The sequence below is a fragment of the Lygodium microphyllum genome, chromosome 16 (genome assembly GCF_053477565.2).
Source record: "Lygodium microphyllum isolate KBCC chromosome 16, Lygodium_microphyllum_v1.1.10, whole genome shotgun sequence".
NCBI lineage: Eukaryota > Viridiplantae > Streptophyta > Polypodiopsida > Schizaeales > Lygodiaceae > Lygodium > Lygodium microphyllum.
In genome coordinates, this window is record NC_141150.1 from 144,438,153 (window position 1) to 144,457,039 (window position 18,887).

Sequence of the window (18,887 nt, forward strand, 5' to 3'; positions counted from 1 at the left end):
TCAGCTCGATAAACGACCCATATAACTTTGTAGAGTAGTTCAAGTAGGTATGTGAGGCAAATAGCCTGACAGACTATGCTCAACGTACGCAAGCTCTTAGTCTCTAATTTGGGGATAAGGGACCGACGTGGTACACTAATCTAAACAATGTCAAACACAATAACTTTAACAATATCAAGAGTCTCTTCATTAAGAGATTCTCTGAGGCAAGGTACTTAGATAACCTTATTGTCCATAGTTGCTAATAAAAACAACTCAACAAGTATTAGCCCGATAACGACCCATATAGATTCGTAGAGCAATTTGAGCAACACGTATGCAAGGCAAATGGCGTGATGAACCCTACTTAATGTGCGCAAGCTTTTGGTCTTTGCCTTGGGGATAAAGGACGAATGTGGTACACTTGTCTAGACAATATTGAATGTAACAACTTCAACAATTTCAAGAGTCTCTTCATCAAGAGATTCTTTGAGGCAGTGGTACTCGGATAACCTTATTGTCCGACTAATGAACATCAGTCAAAAAGACAATGAGGATATTCGAGATTATGTCACCCATGTGCGGAGTCTCTTTAAGAGAATCCCAGCCACCACAGAGCGACCTAGTGAGTGAGCGGTCTCTACCATATTCATAAGCAAAATTAGGAGTGAAGATCTTTACAAGGCCTTGGTGAGCAACTGAAACCTGCAAAGGGATGTGCTAGCTAGGGTCTTCGAAAAAAGAAGCTACATGTGTGGACAACCTGCTCAAAGAGAGAGGCTCAAGGACCACAAGCTGAGATAGTGCAGCCTATAGAACCTCAAAGAGAGCTACGATCGTTAGCGAGAGATCTAGCCAGAGTAACCAAGAGAATGGAAAGAGTGTTGACTCGAGCTAGGAGTTAACGTATGTAAAGCTAGAGTTGTCCAAGCTCCAAGAGATGATAAGAAGACATACTTGACCTCACGTGCAATGCATGCATTGCGGGGGAATCCACCACCCGATTGAGTACATGCATCCTAGATCTAGACCTTGTGCCAATTGCGGTAGGTTTGGCCATGATGATATGAATTGTCGTTTACTGAGGAGATTACCATACCCACAACCATACAGCCAACCGTACTACTTGTAAAATAGACCACCACAGTTCATAAGGGGAGCTCCATTAGCTCTCCTAGTGCCTAATGATGCCAAGCCAGCTATCCCGTAGGATGGACATTAACCCCACAAGCATATCTAGACCACCTAGACCCTTTGTAACCCATCTACCGAGTGACGCTCCAATACACTATCTCTAGGAGCCGAACGAGGACGACACATGTGTAAACCCTTACGTCTCTTACAACGAAGAGGGAAACCCCATTCTGATGGATTTTAGACCAATACCCATGATGGCATTAGGCCGGGGAAGGGGTAGAGGCCTAGGAGGACTAAACCAAGAACCAATCGCATGTTGGACTTGTGGCCACCCAGGGCACATCTCATTTCACTGCCCTGAACAAGAGCAAGCCAATCGAGAAAAGGTCGACCTAAGATGCCTTGAGTGTGGAATCACTTATTTGTATGCCAAATGCCCTAGGCGAAAACCATCCACAGGCTCAGCTATCGTGCCATATGTACCTTTGGGACTATTTGGAGTTGAAACACTTAATGGAGAGGCCACTCCCATCTCATTAAACATCATGACCAGAGCACAAATGAAGCAAGCTGGCATTTCATTACTAGGACCTAGCAATCTAGATGTAGCCTCAATGGAAAAGAAGACTTGTTGAAGGAAGAAAAAGAGGACCGATGCCAAAGCAATACTAAAAATGGATAGTGCAATCACCCTAACAAGAGGGAAGCGAGTCACATATGCAGAGGCTAAGACTTCAACACCCAAGACAACAGAGAAGGGGAGTGCCAAGTTTGGAGAATATCCCGATCCAAGGCACTAATTAGAAGTGGTTGACAAGGTTAAGGAGTGGGTAATAGAAGCCCAAGAGCATCCCCATCCTAGAAGATGAGATTGATGAATTCTCCAATGTGAGCACGTCTGTCTCATTGACACGCATACAATTAAGAGATGAATCTGCACCTCATGCAACACCACGAATACAAGGCCTAGACGCCATATGAGGGAAAATTGCCCAAAATCAGTGGCAAAAGAGTGTAGGGCATGACGAAATGCAAGCAGCTAGCAATCTTCTTACAATATTGATATATGCCCCTATAACTTTGTTGATGGGGAATCTGCTTGCTAGGCCCGACCTTGGATGCAGAACGCATAAGTAATTGAAGACAGGGGTAACGGTCTTATATTCCTAGGTAATAGATCGGAGGTGGTAAGAGTCGAGATGGATACCTAAAAGACCATGCCGGTCGACTTAGATGTCATCTCCTCTATCATCTTGAAGGGAGACTCACTAGCCAAGAACTCTTATGGACCACTAACAAAGTATATCCCTTGCCCTAAGGACAAGCGGGATTGGATAGATGTGCTAGCTGCCATCGATCTACCATTCTCAAATGATGAAGAGGATTATAAGTAGGCTACAAGGATAGTCAGTGAGTCCTATAGAGCCATTGCATCTCAGCTGCCAAAGGGAAATACCCTACCATTAGTGCCACTTTGTATGATGGCCAAAAGCCCTAGCAAACAACTAACACCTATTCATTTCCACATCCCGTCTAACAGACTTGAGGTCCAGGGGATCCTTGAGTATTTGACAAGGGAGCTAGTTGATCACCCAACTACCAATCTTAAGCCACTCCAAGACCTCATGGATGAACCAAAATGACGATGGACTAAAGTGCATGGCCTAAATATGATGTACAACTGGGCATTAATCACGGGTGAGAATAAAACAGTAGTGCCACCATCGATGGGATATGATGAGCATGTCAAGGAGCTCCTTGTATAACTAGAAAAAAACAAAGGAAAAAAAGAAGATAGTTGTGGTTGAGCTAGAGATTGAAAAGGAAGAATTGGTAGCATTGCACTTGGAGAGGATGCGCCAAGTAGTAGGGTATCAAAAGGAGATACATGAGCTGAAGAAAGAACTCAAGGCCAAGGAAGAGGAAGACAATTGGCAATAAAGGTTCGAGAAAGAAAGACATAAGTTGATAGGGTTGCAACATGAGGAATTAATAGGGGTAGTTGGAAAGGATAGAGGAGGCAAGAGCTTGTAGTAGAAGACACCACAATAGCTCATGAAGAGGAAAGCACCATAAAGAAATGGAGAAAATTTGAGAATAAGCTCTGTCAGAGCTAGAAGAGCAAGAAAGGTTAAAAGGTGAGATGAAGAACTTGGAAGAGGAGGAAAAAAAAAGCAACCCAAATGTAGAAAGAGAAGGAGCCAAGAATGGTGGCTTTAGCCCAAAGACAAAATGAAAGTCTAGAAGAAATGAAGCAAAGAGCCGAAGAATGGGTAACTAAGAGCCAGGAAAGAGTAAAGGATTTGATAAGCCGTCTAGACCCCATGCAGAAAGTAAGAGAGTGTTAGTAGAGAGTAGGGCAGAGGTCATGGAGACAAGAATAGTGGGCCATCAACGTGCTTTCCTCAACATCATTCTAGATATCACACAACCAAAAGAGGAGGAGGCCACAAACTAGTCTAAAGCTAGCAAGAGCAAAGAGAATACTTTCTAAGGGCAAGGTTGACAATTCAAGATGTAGAATTGCTGGGTATAAGGAGGAACAAAGGCCACTAGAGTACGCAAGAGGAGAAGAGCAACAGGTGACACCTCTGCTGAAGAAGGATTGGATTTCGAGGTGGGCCAATAAGAAGAAGAACAAGTTCCACAACCAAGCCCTCCATGATCAGAAGCACAACATAAAGTTCCACAAGAAGATCCAACTCTAGAAAGGAAAGCCGAAGTCAGAAGAAAGAGAAAGACGTTAAGGTAGACACACCCCCTATGCAGTGCACTTTCTTTTCCTTTCAGGTGAATCTGACACCCCACAACCAACCACCAACTCAGAGACCCCGCCACCCGCTCAATCCACTCTTGGCCTCCACAACCTCCACCATTTTGAAATACTTCTTCTCTACATCCAATCCCCACAAGGCCCCATCATCGACCCACATGACAACACTTCAACTACCCAAGCCCTCATTAGTAGCAGTTGTCCATAACTACCATGGGATTGGCACTCGACTAGGAGAGGGGTAATGTTAACTCCAGTGCAAGATAGAGAAAAAGAAAGTAAAAGAAAATTCAAAAATACGAAAAAATGAGTTCAGACGGAAGGAATAAGAGGAGAAAATGCCAAAAGCACAAGGGCAACCTTAAAAGTTCAAGGCAAATACAAAAGGGAAAATGCGCTTTTTGAAATGCAAAAGCGCCCCTAAAATTTTGTAAAAGAGCACCAGGCTTCCTCCTATGCAATTTGTAAAGTGTAGACGGTAATAGATGAAGGGACCAATGCAAATGGAAGGGAATATGAAATAAGAGGACCTAGGCAAGATGGCCGGTCATGTAAAATAGGGGATGGGTGTCCAAAAAGGATCAGGACATGTATAAAAGCCAAAAAATGGATAGAGCAGCTCAATCTTGGCGTGTGGCAAAAAGTGGCTCTCCTCTTTTTCTTCTCTTCTTCTCTTCTTCTTCTTGTTCTTGCTTGTGCTTGAGAGAGTGAGTGAGGGAGTGTGAGAAGGTAAGGGACCGTAGTGGAGAAGCTATCCATCTTCTCCTCTCTTTTTCTTCTTCTTCTTCTTCTTCTTCTCATCTCTTGTCTCATAAGGCTATGGAGCATGAAGCTTGAAGGTGGAGGATTGAGATTGCTTGAGCTCGTATCTTGGATCATGGAGTTACCAGAAGGTTCGAGAGAGAAGGGTACTCGATTAGGGATGGAGGTAAGCTCACTACACTCGTAGGGTAGAGGGTGCATATGGCTATGTGAGAGGTAGCCATTAGCATTCAACTTGAAACGCTTGAGCAGTAAGCAGTCCGTGGGTCTTAGTAGTCGAGCAAAAGCTTGGGGGCCTTCTCCACAATTTGGGATCCTCGAGGCAAACCTTTAAATAATGCATGGCATAGATGAACACACATATACAAATACACATCATACTATTCTTTTGGAAAGAAAAGTCGATCTCGTTACAATAAATTTTTGATATCCTTATACAAATAGAGACATACTCAAATTCTAGAAGGAAAGTTAAATTGATCATCATAATTTTGTGATATCCTTACACAAACAAAACCATAGAGAGAGAGAATTCACATGAGAAGTATGTTATGTTAACTAAAAACTACATTTGATTTATTAACTTTTAAATTTTGAAAATTTATTTTTCCTATTGTAGGTGCTAGGAAATTTTGCTAGTGAAAGCAAACACTATGGGTGCAAGGTAGGCCCAAAATTTAATAGACATAAATGAGAAATTCTCTCTCTCTCTCTCTCTCTCTCTCTCATCCATGAACAAAAGTTGGACTTGGCCTCTCTTTGCATACTTAGAGCTCTGCCATGCTTAAGTTCTTTTACATAGCATGGAGGGGTTGTGCAATCATACATGGTGGTCACACACATGTCTTGACTTGTGTGGACCCCATAATACAACATAAGAAAAAATGGCATGTGATGGTCAAAAAAAGGAGTAGATACTTTAAAAATATGTGGAGAGAGAGGTTACATGTTGCCATGTGTGCATAGTTGCATGAGTCTTTCTATATTGGTATTTTTGGTGATACTTGTTTCACTTACTAGAGTCCGATAATTATAGGACCACAAGTCAAGTAGTTGAGCCACACTCGAGTAAACTTGACTACATAAACTTAAATAGGTTGAATGGACCTTGGCGTGAGTGTGACTTGGTTGTGATGCTACAAAATAGACACACAAGTTGTCCCTCTTTATTGTAAAGCTTAATGATTCATGTAGTAAGAAAAAAATGCAATACAATATGACAAACTTCCTAACTTTACAAATTTATCATGGTCCATTGCTAAAAAAAGAGCCTGCAGGACCCAAAATCTAACTTGGGGAAAAATTGCAGGAAAAGGTGGGTTTTCCCCGACCCCTTCCAAAAATCAACAACATAAACGAAAAATAAGGTTTGGTGCAATCTATCTAGAATCTATGATCTATCCATCCAGCATCACGTTTACACACCGACCAATGCCCACATTTGACCGTGAATGTGTAGCTTGATGGCCCACTCGCGATTGGCGGAAGAGTCAAGAATAGTCTTGTGACATGTTGCTCGATAGACACTATTTCTTTTTTGGTAAACACGGCGCGGGTGCGGGCGCTGGGTGGCAATTGGAAATGCATTGAATTCCCAATTGGAGGCGAAATGAAACTCGCGAGTTACCGTGCGACATCGTGCTTTGGAGACGAGGCGTGTATCCCTCCTCCTCACCATCACCAGGCTCCACTGCTGTCCACATTCCAGGCCCATGCCCCGCAAAACGCAAAAGCCTTCGGGGGCGCAAATGATGCCACAATGTCCTCATCCTTCCCCTTCCCGCCTCCAATCAAAAGCAAAGACTACCGGCACCATTTCAGTCTTCAGAAAACAAAGACACACAATATATATTTAAAGAAGCGATGGGCCCGCCACAGTCAAAACCACGACGACGCTCTCTCTCTCTCTCTCTCCCCTCTACTGCACGAGAATGCCAGTAACAGGTCCGTCTTCGTACTCGTACAGGCTCGGCTGCAGTTCCTCTTGAGAGAGAGAGAGCGGGGCTAGTCGAGCCATCTCCCACGCAGGAATCCGCTTTTTGTTCGCCTGCTGCCGACTTGAGAGCAAATCACATCGCGATTCGCCATTATCGTCCGCTCTACAGTGGAAGTGATCGTCATCATCATCAGCTCAGAAAAGCAATGGTTGTCGACATATATTTTACCTCTGTACCATCCGCATAAGATGAATACGCAACAGTCATTGCGGTCCCCCTTGGCGCCGTGCTGGCTCTCATCTTATAAGTGCATGGAAGCGCTGATTAATATTGCTGCAACTTCACGCCGAAAGGAAGGACGTTCCGCCATCGCTCCCTCAACCGGATATATCGATATTGACACGGTGCAGTGTCTTCGCATTGGATCATCTCAATCATTCGAATATTGCACGAGTGGCCAACCGTGATAACATAATATCGTAGGTGCTCCAGCGAAGGGATGATTGACCGGTGCAGTTCTGGGTCTTTCATGTGCGCCTTTCTCTATGTCTGGGAAGCCCAGTTGCAGACCCTGTCAGGTAATTATACCCGCAGTTTGCTTGAGTGGATGATATTTTCTAGCTGTGTGATCGTGCCGAATAGAGTATTGAAGCATGCAAATCCTGCAAGGCAATATGTCTAATCTTTCGGAGTTTTAAGAAAATCAGTGGACCTCTCCGGATTCTACATTGTTATTTTCTACATTGAATACTTCATTCACGGTACGTATGGCGTCAATATATTCCCGCCGACATTGCAGAAACGGTTATAAGGTTCAAGTGCATCACTTACATTCATGTTTTGAGTGATTGCGAAAGCTTAAATTACAAGCTGGAGGGAAGTTCATCCCTTACCTTAGGTAGCACTTCTTTTTTCATTATATCTACGCAAGGGCTTGAAAATTTTCCTTATTGAGCATCAGAAAAACCAACACATGGCAATGCTTAGGACGCCGACTTGTCGGGCTCGAGGAAAACAATTTGTGGCCTTCCCAAGTTGGGAGCTTGTGATCGGTGCCACAACATTGAGACAATAATATGTGGGGTTGTTTGAATAGCAATATGTGCTTTGACATGTTATCATGCCTTTGTGGATAATCATAGACTCTTTGATTGGAATCTAGTGTTGGCAATCATGTGACATTTTAAGCAACATCAAAGTGCATTGGAGCTAGGTCTTCCTTTGAGGCATGTAGAGCGAGTTTTCTAGATAGCTTGTTCCTTGGGTGTTGTTTTGCTCCTTGCGTGGTTTTTTAAAATAAATAATGCGTGGCAAGTATATTAGATAAAGGAAATGACACATACATCAACCACTATAGATGGGTTTTCAAAAAAGTTATTTAGACTCTCTTAAGGCTCTTATGAAAGACTTTGAAGGGCTTAATATCCTTGCTACAAAGGGATTTCACATAGGCAAGGGCTTCACTATGAATATTGTGCCAAAGACCTATTGGTACCATCACTCCAGCCCAAGGGCTTGAAATTCCGATTCTTTTGGCATGACCAAATTGCTGTGACGGCTAAAGCATGAGCAACATGTGTTCTCATCTAGGGTCCCACTTGTGTCTATATGTAAACACACCTTGTAGTTTCCATTACTCATGGTGGTAGTGCATTGATCTTTGGCACCCAATGTTTCCTCCGATCAACCCTTGCTCTTCATTTTGCACATTCTTCATTTAGATAGTTGGCCAAGCACAGGCATAGCCATTGGATGCCAGCTTGCTCTTGCTCCTCATGTAACCTGGATGAAGCATTAGCAATCGCAACTTAAATATGATTTTCCTGAAGTTGTAATATTAAAACAAGTTATAAATGATAAGATTTACGAATTTGGGTCCAAGTTGCAAACCTTGATATTGTTTAATGTGAAATATACATTCGTGTGTAAATCTTAAAGTCTAAGGGAGTCGCCCTTCCAAAAGTAAAAGTGGGCAGCCATAAAACAAAGGAGGCAGTGGCGAGAGTTACCGACCGTGCGACGTAGTGCTCTTCAGATACGTGAAAATCGAGAACTTACTACTCACAATGTCGACATTTCAATCTTCTCACAGCGCGATTCACGATGGCGCAAAAGCTTCCGAGGGGGACCTGAATGGTAGCACGATGTGCTCATCCTTCCTTACAAATTCGAAAGAAAGAATATCAGGCGAAGAATCCTACAAAACCAACGCCCGCGATATCTCTCTCGTTTTCTCTGTGTGTATTGTACGAGACGCATCATGCTACTACAAATACATGGAAGATGCCTTTGTGCAGGCTCGGCTGCTTTCGGCAGTTCCTCGATCCTCCTCCTCCTTTTCTTCATCTTTTGAGATAGGAAAGAGAGAGAGCCATCCCTCACGCAGGAAGTCGCTTGCTACCCACTCGAGAGCGAATTGCATCGCCATTATCGGTCGCTCTACAGTGAAAGTGATCATCATCGTCACCTCAAAGCTATAGTCGTCCATATTTGGCCTGTGCATCATTCGTAAACACAAACAGTCTGACGTCATTGCGGTCCCTTGGCGTCTTGCTTGATCATCTAAGCGTATGGAGACGCTGAGTGTTGCTCCACCTTCAAGCCGAAAGAAAAGTTCGGCCATCGATCCCTCGACTGGATATCGGATTGCCATGCAAAGTTTCCGCACAGGGTCATCTCAATTGTCCGACATTGCATGAGTAGCCAACGGTGACATTGCTGGTGCTCCAGCGAAGGGATGATTGAGCGGTGCATTTCTGGGCCTTTCATGTGCTTTCTTTATGTCTGGGAAGCTCTATTGCAGACCCTGACAGGTACCGCCTGCAGCTTCATGGAGTGGATGATATTATTTTCTAGCTGCCTGATAATGCCGAAGCTAATATAAAGTGTGAAAACTCTGCACGCTGAGAGGCAATACGTCCATCTTTTCTGGTTTTCAAAAAATCAGTAGAACAATCTCTAACCCGTGCTGATTTTTGTCTTTGTCCTTTATTCGTTCTCATGTGTTATTGTGCTCATTACAGCGTCGTCCACTTTCACAGAGTCTAGCGGTTAATACTTATGGTAGAGACCTTGTCCCTTGTGTTAGATGTAGGGAACCAAAGGAGGCACAAAGACATAGCATTTGGGATTACCCTAAGGCTGATGAGGTATGGAGGAGACCCCTTAGGATGGTGTTTCATGGCACCGTAGAGTCTATGATTGCGACTCAGGGGATGGTTGTGTGGTTCATGGACAAAGGCCCAACTTGTGAATATGAGGATGTATAGGGGAGTCATACCCTATGTTGTCTTAGGGCAGCTCTTCAGTAGGATTGCCATGCCAAAATTTTCAGATGGGAGCTCATAGCTAATATCCATACTTGGTCTACTTAGACTACCAGACGTAGGCCGCCCTGTCTGAAAACTTAGATATGCAGCAGTTCGATGATGTTGACCAGCTTGGCCACAAAGAATGGCTCCTCTTCAATCATGTGTGGCTCCCAACAAGGCGAATGGTACCATGTGAGAGTGCACAGAAGAAAGGAAAGTGATCACGGAGCGACCAGAGAACAAGGAGACCAGAGAAACACAGTAGAATGAATGAACAAAACTAATAAAAGGCTAAATGATACAAGGCTGCTATGGTCAACCCCAATACACAGCTGGGAGCACGAGTGTGAGCACCAGACAGAGGCAGGAAGAGGAGAAGATGATGCAGAGGACTGACTGAGAATAACTGATTGACTGACTAACCGGTGGAGTGGGAGGACAGCCATAAATAAGAGCTAATCAAACAGACTTACCAAACTTTAATGTAGGTCGGACCAGGAAATAGTGCCCAAAATGCAAAACTTAATGGAAAATGCACTAAAATGCTCCCTGTGAATCTGCCCTGCCGCATGGCAAATGTGGAGTGGCAGGACAGCCATAAGTAAGAGCTAATCAAACAGACTTACCAAACTTTAGTGCAGGTCGGGGACCAGCAAATAGTGCCCAAAATGCAAAACTAAACAGAAAATGCACTAAAATGCTCCCTGTGAATCTGCCCTGCCGCATGGCAAATGTGCCTACCCAAAATAAGGGAAATAGAATGCCAGAAGTGAAATGTAGGACTCCACCTAAAATGTCAGGGAGGACAATTGAAATGACAGACATATTTTGAGAGCTCCAAATGTTCTTGTCTGATTCAATCTAAGCCTCACAGGTCCACCATACATGACATACATGATGAAAAGTGGTCCTCTGGTAGTCAATGATGCCACCCAGGCTCCAGCACTCAAATGGTGCTACCCAGCAAAAGCACAGGAAGATGATGATTGTCTAGAGGGCAATGGAGCTGGGGCAAATTGGAAAGTGCCCACCCTATCTGAAAATGCAGATATGCAGCATTTGGATGGAGTCGCCCAGCTCTGCCACAAATAGATGCTCCTCTTCAATCACATCCAACTCATGATAAGGTGAATGATAATATGTGAGAGTGTGTAATAAAAAAGAAAGTGAAACATTAATTGACTAGAGAACAAGGAGACAAGAGAAACATAGTAGTATGAAGGCACAAAACTGATAGAGGGCTGCAACAATCAGCCCCAACAAGCAGCTTGGAGGGTTAGTGTGGGTGTTGGATGGAGGCAAGAAGATGAGAAGATGCATAGGCCTATTTGAGAATGAGGGACTAACTGATTGGTGGAGAGGGAGGGCAGCCATAGCTAGGAGTTAATTAGCTAACTGGCTGAACTGCATTTAATGCAGGTCAGACCAGCAAAGAGTGCCCAAAATGCCAAATAAAATGCACTAAAATGCTGCCCATGTTTGTCATAAAATCTGCCTTGTCAGATGGCAGATATGACTGCCCAAAACAAGGGAAACATGCTGCCATAAGTGAAACATAGGAGTGGGTCTCCACGTAAACTGTTTGGGACAAGTGAAGTGATGGTCAAATATACTATCAAAGCTTGAAATGTCCTCCTTTGACCCCAACCGTGGCTCACACATAGGAGATGACCATACATGACACAGACCCTTGATAATGATCTTAACCAATAAGGCTTTGCTTTGACTAATTGGGTCAATAATTCATGTATCACCTTTGGATCTCAGCTGAAGAATAACATTCCAAGCCACCTTTGCTCGAGCTGTATTTTTATCTTCTCTTGACCAAATAAAACTCACAATGAGATGGTTCACTTCGTTAATACATGACCTTGAGAATGGCCAATAGGAAGTGTTGTACCACTTGGTTGCAAGAAAAGTTGGTTATCAACTGCCACTTTCCTAGCCCAAGAAAGTCTGATGGTGCTCCAATGAAGGAGCTTCTGCTTGACGCTCAAGGGAGGAGGTGCCAGCTACCTCAATGAGATAATATCAATCCCCACAAATGTAGCAGCAAAAGCTAGACAGTGCTTAGAACAATAAGTTTACTACAACAGTTTGCTTTTAATATAACCATAATCCAGTAGCAACAGCTAGATAATGTTTAGGTGAGACCCAACTAAAATGCTCAATGGAGTCTCCCATTTGGCTGTCCAATGTCATGCATCCAAAATTGAACAATGACTTCCAATTAATGAGAGCACTCCAAGCGTCGCAGCATTGGAAAATGGTTGCAACAAAGGCCTTGAAGTTGCTCTCATCCCCATCTAGATAAACAAGTATACCAGCTGGAAACTCCATGTCAAGGAGATCATCAAACTCTAGGATGGCCAGCCTGATCTCTCTAGTACTTCTAGATTTGTTTGTCAACAAGAAGGATCTCATAGCCCTTGGTGCAACTAAAAATAGGAAGATAGCAAGTGGACAACCTTGTCTCACTGATCTATGAATGTTGAATAACTGCCTCATAGGGAAACATGGACAAAAAGTTGGCCGATCTGATTTGCTTGTAAAAAGAACTGATCTGAGTGGAGAGGAAGTAACACAAAGTCTGATGATTTGCCCATAGAATGAGATGGTGGCCTTGTGGGTAGTGTTTCCCTGTGGAAAGAGCATGTATGACAGCCAACAACTCTTTTTAATAAATCTGCAAATGCTTTTTTGAGCCCTACAGAACTCTACTCTCGTAGACTAATAAAGTTTTTCTGTATGAACATTCTTGCCATGTGATCCACTCTTATTTTCTTTATCGGATTGCAATGGGCTTGCTTATTAGCTTGCATATTGTAGTCCAAATGCCATCATTTCTTGAAGGTCTCCTAGAAAGCTCAAACATAGAATCCATAGCAATGCTTTCCCATGCTTATTGGGAATAGGCAAGGGTGCAACAAACTTGGTGCCTTTTGATGATCAAACTTGATCTTTTGACATATAATGCATGTCCTTTGTGAAGCATCAACTTCTCGTCTCTAGGCAAGAAAGAAATCTCCGTCGCCTTCATTGCAGCATCAATGCCTCTATGCCTTGGATACAACAGTATATGATTTTCTATTGTAACTTTAGCCCTCAATTATGTGACACAAAGTTGAGAATGCATCATAAGTAAGCCATCCCTGAGAATATAGTGCTCACATTGCTGACCATTGAACACCTGATTATAAATTCTTGCAAAATCTTCATCCTTTGCATGTTATGTCTTCGACTCATCTAGTGGATGATGGTATGCTCTAGACATTGGTGACACCTGTGGTTTCCTTTTACATCGGATCAACCATTATACTTTAATTTCAGCAACATTTGAGAGAGAGAGAGAGAGAGAGAGAGAGAGAGAGAGAGAGAGCATGCGTGCTCTGATTGGGACATATTGCAGGTTGGTCCTCCAGGCTAATGGCAGATGAAACTTGTGGTGATGTATCTGAGTTGGAATGCAGAGATGTGCCTTTGGCCTTTTGTTTGAAATTGGCAGCCATCATAACTATTCTTTTTGCTGGTGCTTTTGGAGTGGCATTGCCGCTCTTGGGAAGGAAATTAACAGCATTACGGACGGATGGCTCCTATTTTGCTGTTGCTAAGGCTTTTGCAGCTGGAGTGATTCTTGCAACAGGTTTTGTGCACATGCTTCCAGATGCAACGGAGGCACTTACAGATAGTTGCTTGCCTCAATACCCCTGGAGAATGTTTCCTTTTTCTGGTTGTATTGCAATGTTAGCTACTCTTGGCACACTCTTGGTTGATGTCCTAGGTACAGACTACTATGAGAAGAAACATGGTTCTGAGGCACGCAAAAAACAAAATGCTCTAGCACTGGAGTGGAATCAAGAACCCGGATCAAACGACTGCATTCTGGTGAAAGATGACAATCTGATCTCTGGACATTCAGAAGATGACCACATGCACATTGTTGGAATGCGTGCTCATGCGGCATCTCATAGCCACAGTCATCCTCAAGGTCATCATTCTTGTAATGACTCTACACATGAGTGTGTACACAGTGAACTTGGACATTCTCACACTTCGGAAGATGTATCTTCTCACATTAGACATGTGGTGGTTTCACAGGTGAGGTAAATCCCCCATTGCTGTAACCACCAGTTTGGTCACCTGCTTTGTAAGATGGGTTGCCAGCTTGCAACATTGGTATATGTAGTTGCAGGCACAGGGTTCACTATGTCCTTTACTAGGAGTCAGGATGCATACTGATAGTTGTCATTGCAGGTGTTGGAGTTGGGGATTGTGACACATTCTGTAATTATTGGCATATCATTAGGAGTTTCACAAAGTCCTTGCACGATTCGGCCACTCTTTGCAGCTCTCTCGTTTCATCAGTTTTTTGAAGGTTTTGCACTTGGTGGTTGCATCTCCCAGGTATAATGTCCTCTTATCCCGCTTCAACTATTTTTCGCTTTTTGGTGACATCCTTACCATGCGATTACTGAATTCAGGCAGGATTCAAGTCGATCTCCACAGTAGCAATGGGAGTGTGCTTTACTATGACCACCCCCATCGGTATAGCTGTGGGCACTGGGATAGCTACCGGATACAACTCAAACAGTCCTGGAGCCCTCATTGTAGAGGGAATATTTGATTCCATTTCTGCTGGCATCCTTATCTACATGGCACTGGTTGATTTGATTGCAGCTGACTTTTTAACTAAGCGAATCAGCTGCAATCGCATATTGCAAGCTTTATCTTACACTTCACTTATTCTTGGAGCAGCAGCCATGTCAGTTATTGCAGCTTGGGTCTGACGTCAATGCAGATGAGCATTTGGCTGATTGTTGATATGATGATATGATGCATGATAGAAATCCTACAAAGATGAGTTTAAAAGGCCACAAGGTGTAGAACTCAACAATAAAGGTTGGTTGAGGTTTCCTGTTCATTTCTTGTATTTTGCTGGAATAATACCATTGCAATTTTTTTTTTCGTACTGAATGCGTACATGGATTTATGCTTCCGTTCCCACTCAGATGCACTCACCAATGTACACATGAGCCACAAGCAATTCACATGGTTATCTCACAAATTACTTCGGAACGATGTGCAGCAACATGTAATATTATGATGTTGCCCCATCCCAAGTTCCATGGGCTGGCCTTCCCCAATCAAGAGGCCCATTTGTTGCCCAATCTATAGCACCGTAGAAGTTTCTAGTCTACTACACAGGAATGGGATGGCCTAGATATTAGAGCTAATGCCATGGATGTTGGTGTGATTTCACAGTGAATGTGGTGAAGGGGACACCATTACCTTGAATACCACATCCATCACTTGAAACCATAGGGTCATCACCTTCCTCCCATTCCTTTGGGCACTATGATACTCGTACCTTGCCTCCTTCCGCACTGAGATGACGGGAATGGATGGGAAGTAAAGGTGGACATAAATGTAGGGAAGAAAATGGGGTGAATTAGGGGACTTGTTCACATAGTCTTTGCCAATGAGAGGCTTTCCCATGAAAGAAATATTACTGGTTCACATAATTATCTTACTCAACAGCGAATGTATGAGAGATGGCTATCAATTGGCTTGTGTTTTTCCCAACAAGCAATCACGCTTTCTAATCAAACCAACCTTGACATCATGAGGTGACAGATTCATTTTCATACCCTGCCCTCTTCCACACTTAGTACGAGGCATAGTTTCTAGAAACGACATTTCATACCCTGCCCTCTTCCTGCACGTTTTGGACTGCTACACCTACTAGAACTGCCCGATTGTTGCATACCAGCTGTGGTCGACCACCTTCCTTGGCAACATTGAAAGCTCCCTTCTTGAAAGGTAAGCTTTAGCTGTGAATATTCAGTCAGCTCTTTGACATATTTCAAACTTGAATTTCTACAATTTTCAGCCAAGGTATATGAAAAAATTTGTCTTGCTAGCCATCTTTGCACTATTTCAACCTTATGAGTCATTTGTTTGTGAACATTCAGCCCATTTTCCTACTGATTTCAGAAGCGAATTCCTACAATTTTCAACCAAGACGTAAGAAATGTTCAAGTCTTGCCTACCAACTATATAGTATTTTAGCCTTATGTGTCATTTGAGTGATATTTAGGTAGCTTGCAGCCAATAAATTATCTTGGGCTCCAATCCTAATCAGTGCCATGTTACTCTTATGACTTTTAAGTTTTGAGTTATCTAAGAAAATGATGTTATACTTTTGATTTAGGTTTTATGTAACATATCACATGTGGATTATTTTGTTTCAAAATATTGTAAGTTATGCTAAATGATTTAAGATTACTTAATACTAAAGAATCTTGCAAGTTGTAGCATGCAAAATTGATAACTATGTGAAATTGTGCAATGTAAATCATAGATCTTGGATTCATGTATTAAAAGTTAAGATTGTTTAGTGACTCTGGTTCCTAGTATGCTATGTTCCTTTTAGTTTTTGAAAGGCATGGAAATTGTGGTATGAGATAAAGGATGGGAATTAAAGGTGGACATTAATGGAGGGAAGAAAATAAGGTGAATTAGGGATCTTGTTCATGTAGTCTTTGCTAATGAGAGGCTCTTCCATGAAAGAAAGATTACTAGTTCACATAATTGTCTGACTCGACATTGAATGCATGAGAGATTGTTGTCAATTAGGTTTTTTGTCTTCTAGCAATCATTTGAACTTTCTAATCAAATCAACTTCGATATCACAAGTTGATAAAAATTCACAATGGCTTACTAAGGATCCACAAAAAAAAAGGAAGGAGGTGATACTTGCAACATCGTTTTGTAAGTACGAAACATTTTAATAGATGCCAAAAATATGGGTTGAGACTAAGGTTCTTTGAGGTCATCTTTTGCACTTTAAAAACTACACAATGCATAGTCATAGCACAAGTTTAAAAACTAGTTTATATTATTCTACGACAAACAATGAGAAATTCTAGGATGTGGTTATTCTATTCGGGTGGAAGTGGTGAATCTATCTTTGGATATTTGGTGTAAAGCTTGTTGGGATGTAAGAAAATCTTATCTTGCAAAAATGCATTTTGAGGTTCTTAGTTTGCAATCCGTGCTTTATAAATTGATGTCGGGAACACTTGCTTTGGTATTGTTTTAGTTGTAGTGAGTTGAGCTTGCAGCCACTTGATTTGAGAATGCAATTATGATCTTGAGGTATCATAACATAGTTTTGATTATGGTATAAACACTAGTAGGAGTCTTAAAGCTTAGTTGATAATAGTATGTGTCTTTTGTTGAGAAAAATGGACAAATGGATTTGCTTAAACCTAGACATGAGAGTGAGCATTGTCATACATCTTAGGAACAAGATCCAAATGAAGCTCATAGGGTATCTAAGGTGAAGCATCATTATGCATGTTAAGAATCTTGTTTAGCTCCATTGTGTCCATTCCTAACCAATGATATCCAAATATTTTAATGGTGAGGTAAATGATTTTATTCTAAGCCCTAGTCATCTTAGATACCATAGGTGGGTGTGGCCAACCAAGTTTTGTTGTAGTCATATGCTTCAGGAAGATTCCTACTTTAATAAGGATAATTGCTAACACACAAAAGGATAGACCTTGTAGATGTTATTCGAAATGAGATGGAGAGGTTTTAGGCAAGCAAGTCTACGATTGCAAAAGGGCAAGCACTATAGTTTTTGTTATTACTCGCTTGAATACTATCAAGTTAGCATTAGGTGAATGTAAAGGGTGATTTGTATGGTATTGTAGGATGTGGATGAATATTTTTGTTGGTAAATAGAACATTTTTTGTGCGTGAGACAATCAATACTCAATGGATGGTGCCATCTATATATACAAGGATTATATTGTTTTCTTTAGTTGTTATGCTCATAATAGATCCCGCGTAATATTAGATGTTTTATTCTTCATTGCAACCATCATTCTTCATAAGGGTATTTAAGGTTTCATGGTTACTAAGAGGTGCAAGGTTTGTGATTGGCAATTTAGTACTTGCAAGCATTCAACACTAGTGATTTTGCCTCATTTTGTGATCGATGATGCTAGGTTAGATGCTTTGTTATCTTTCTTGTTGAAATAGGGTGTACAGTCTTCTTTCAATGCTTTTGAGCTTAGATTTATAGAGTGCTCTCTTTAATATGCTGATGCTTGGGCTAGATTGAACATCATTATGTTTGCTTAAGTGCTCTTTCCTTTTGGCAATGCTCAATATGTGGGTGGAGCCAAAACATACTCTTTTCAATCACTATCCTTTGATGTTAGAAATGATCTAGTTGGTGGATGCTTTTGAAATCAACCTTCTTTCTTGGAGAGGGTGAAAATTCCTTGATGAAGCACTTGATTATAGCAATCACTAAATAAATGTAAATTGAAATGCACAATTTACATTAATAATCTTAGACAACAGATATTCGGTTGGTTCCAAACCGGTGTTTCTTTTGGTATTTGTTCAACTTTAATTGCTAATGGATTGAGTACAAGTTGAGATTTCACAATCTCCTTTGTTGATCCAAAAGCCCCTTACTATTGTACATAAAATCAGATGGGCCAATTGTCCCTTGATTTTCACCCAAATATTGCATAAATGGAATCACCAATTGGCCAAATATTACCTTGATTCATAATGGATAGTCTTGTTTCTATGAATTGTAAGTGTCGATTTTAGTGTATGATGCCTTCTCCTATTGACACCAGTCTAAAGGTGGATATTAAACCCTAATTTCATAGAAATGTAGGATTTATAGTAGAGATCTCTCTGTTGTTCACTAAATTTGGCTAAGATTTACTCAAAATGATTGAGAAATTTGATCTTCTTTGTGAAAAAATCTTAAATTTTGCATATTGCATATTGTCCACTTCCCTGCATGCATTAAATGTAGTTACCTATTATTGCCAAGTACCTCCAAAATGCTATTATCTAATAAACAATGTTGTGGATAGTCTAATATCTGAAATCCTTGTTTCTATGAATTGTAAGTGTCGATTTTAGTGTATGATGCTTTCTCCTATTGATACC

General features: G+C 41.7%; 1 protein-coding gene across 3 annotated transcripts; it reads left to right on the forward strand.

Annotated features, from left to right (window-relative positions):
- The first annotated feature begins 6,637 nt into the window (after nt 1–6,637).
- LOC148023541 (zinc transporter 4, chloroplastic-like) lies at nt 6,638–18,411 on the forward strand. Of its 3 annotated transcripts, XM_087696522.1 has the most exons (5): nt 6,638–6,992; nt 7,081–7,166; nt 13,309–13,997; nt 14,154–14,303; nt 14,381–18,411. In XM_087696522.1, the coding sequence occupies exons 2-5, from the start codon at nt 7,088–7,090 to the stop codon at nt 14,684–14,686; spliced, it is 1,224 nt and encodes a 407-aa protein (XP_087552648.1). In that variant the 5' UTR covers nt 6,638–6,992; nt 7,081–7,087; the 3' UTR covers nt 14,687–18,411. The 3 variants fall into 3 exon arrangements, with proteins under 3 accessions (XP_087552648.1, XP_087552647.1, XP_087552649.1); XM_087696521.1 differs by having other exon boundaries at nt 6,638–7,166; XM_087696523.1 differs by lacking the exons at nt 6,638–6,992; nt 7,081–7,166 and adding an exon at nt 8,682–9,401 and having other exon boundaries at nt 14,381–18,410.
- Nucleotides 18,412–18,887: the final 476 nt, after the last annotated feature.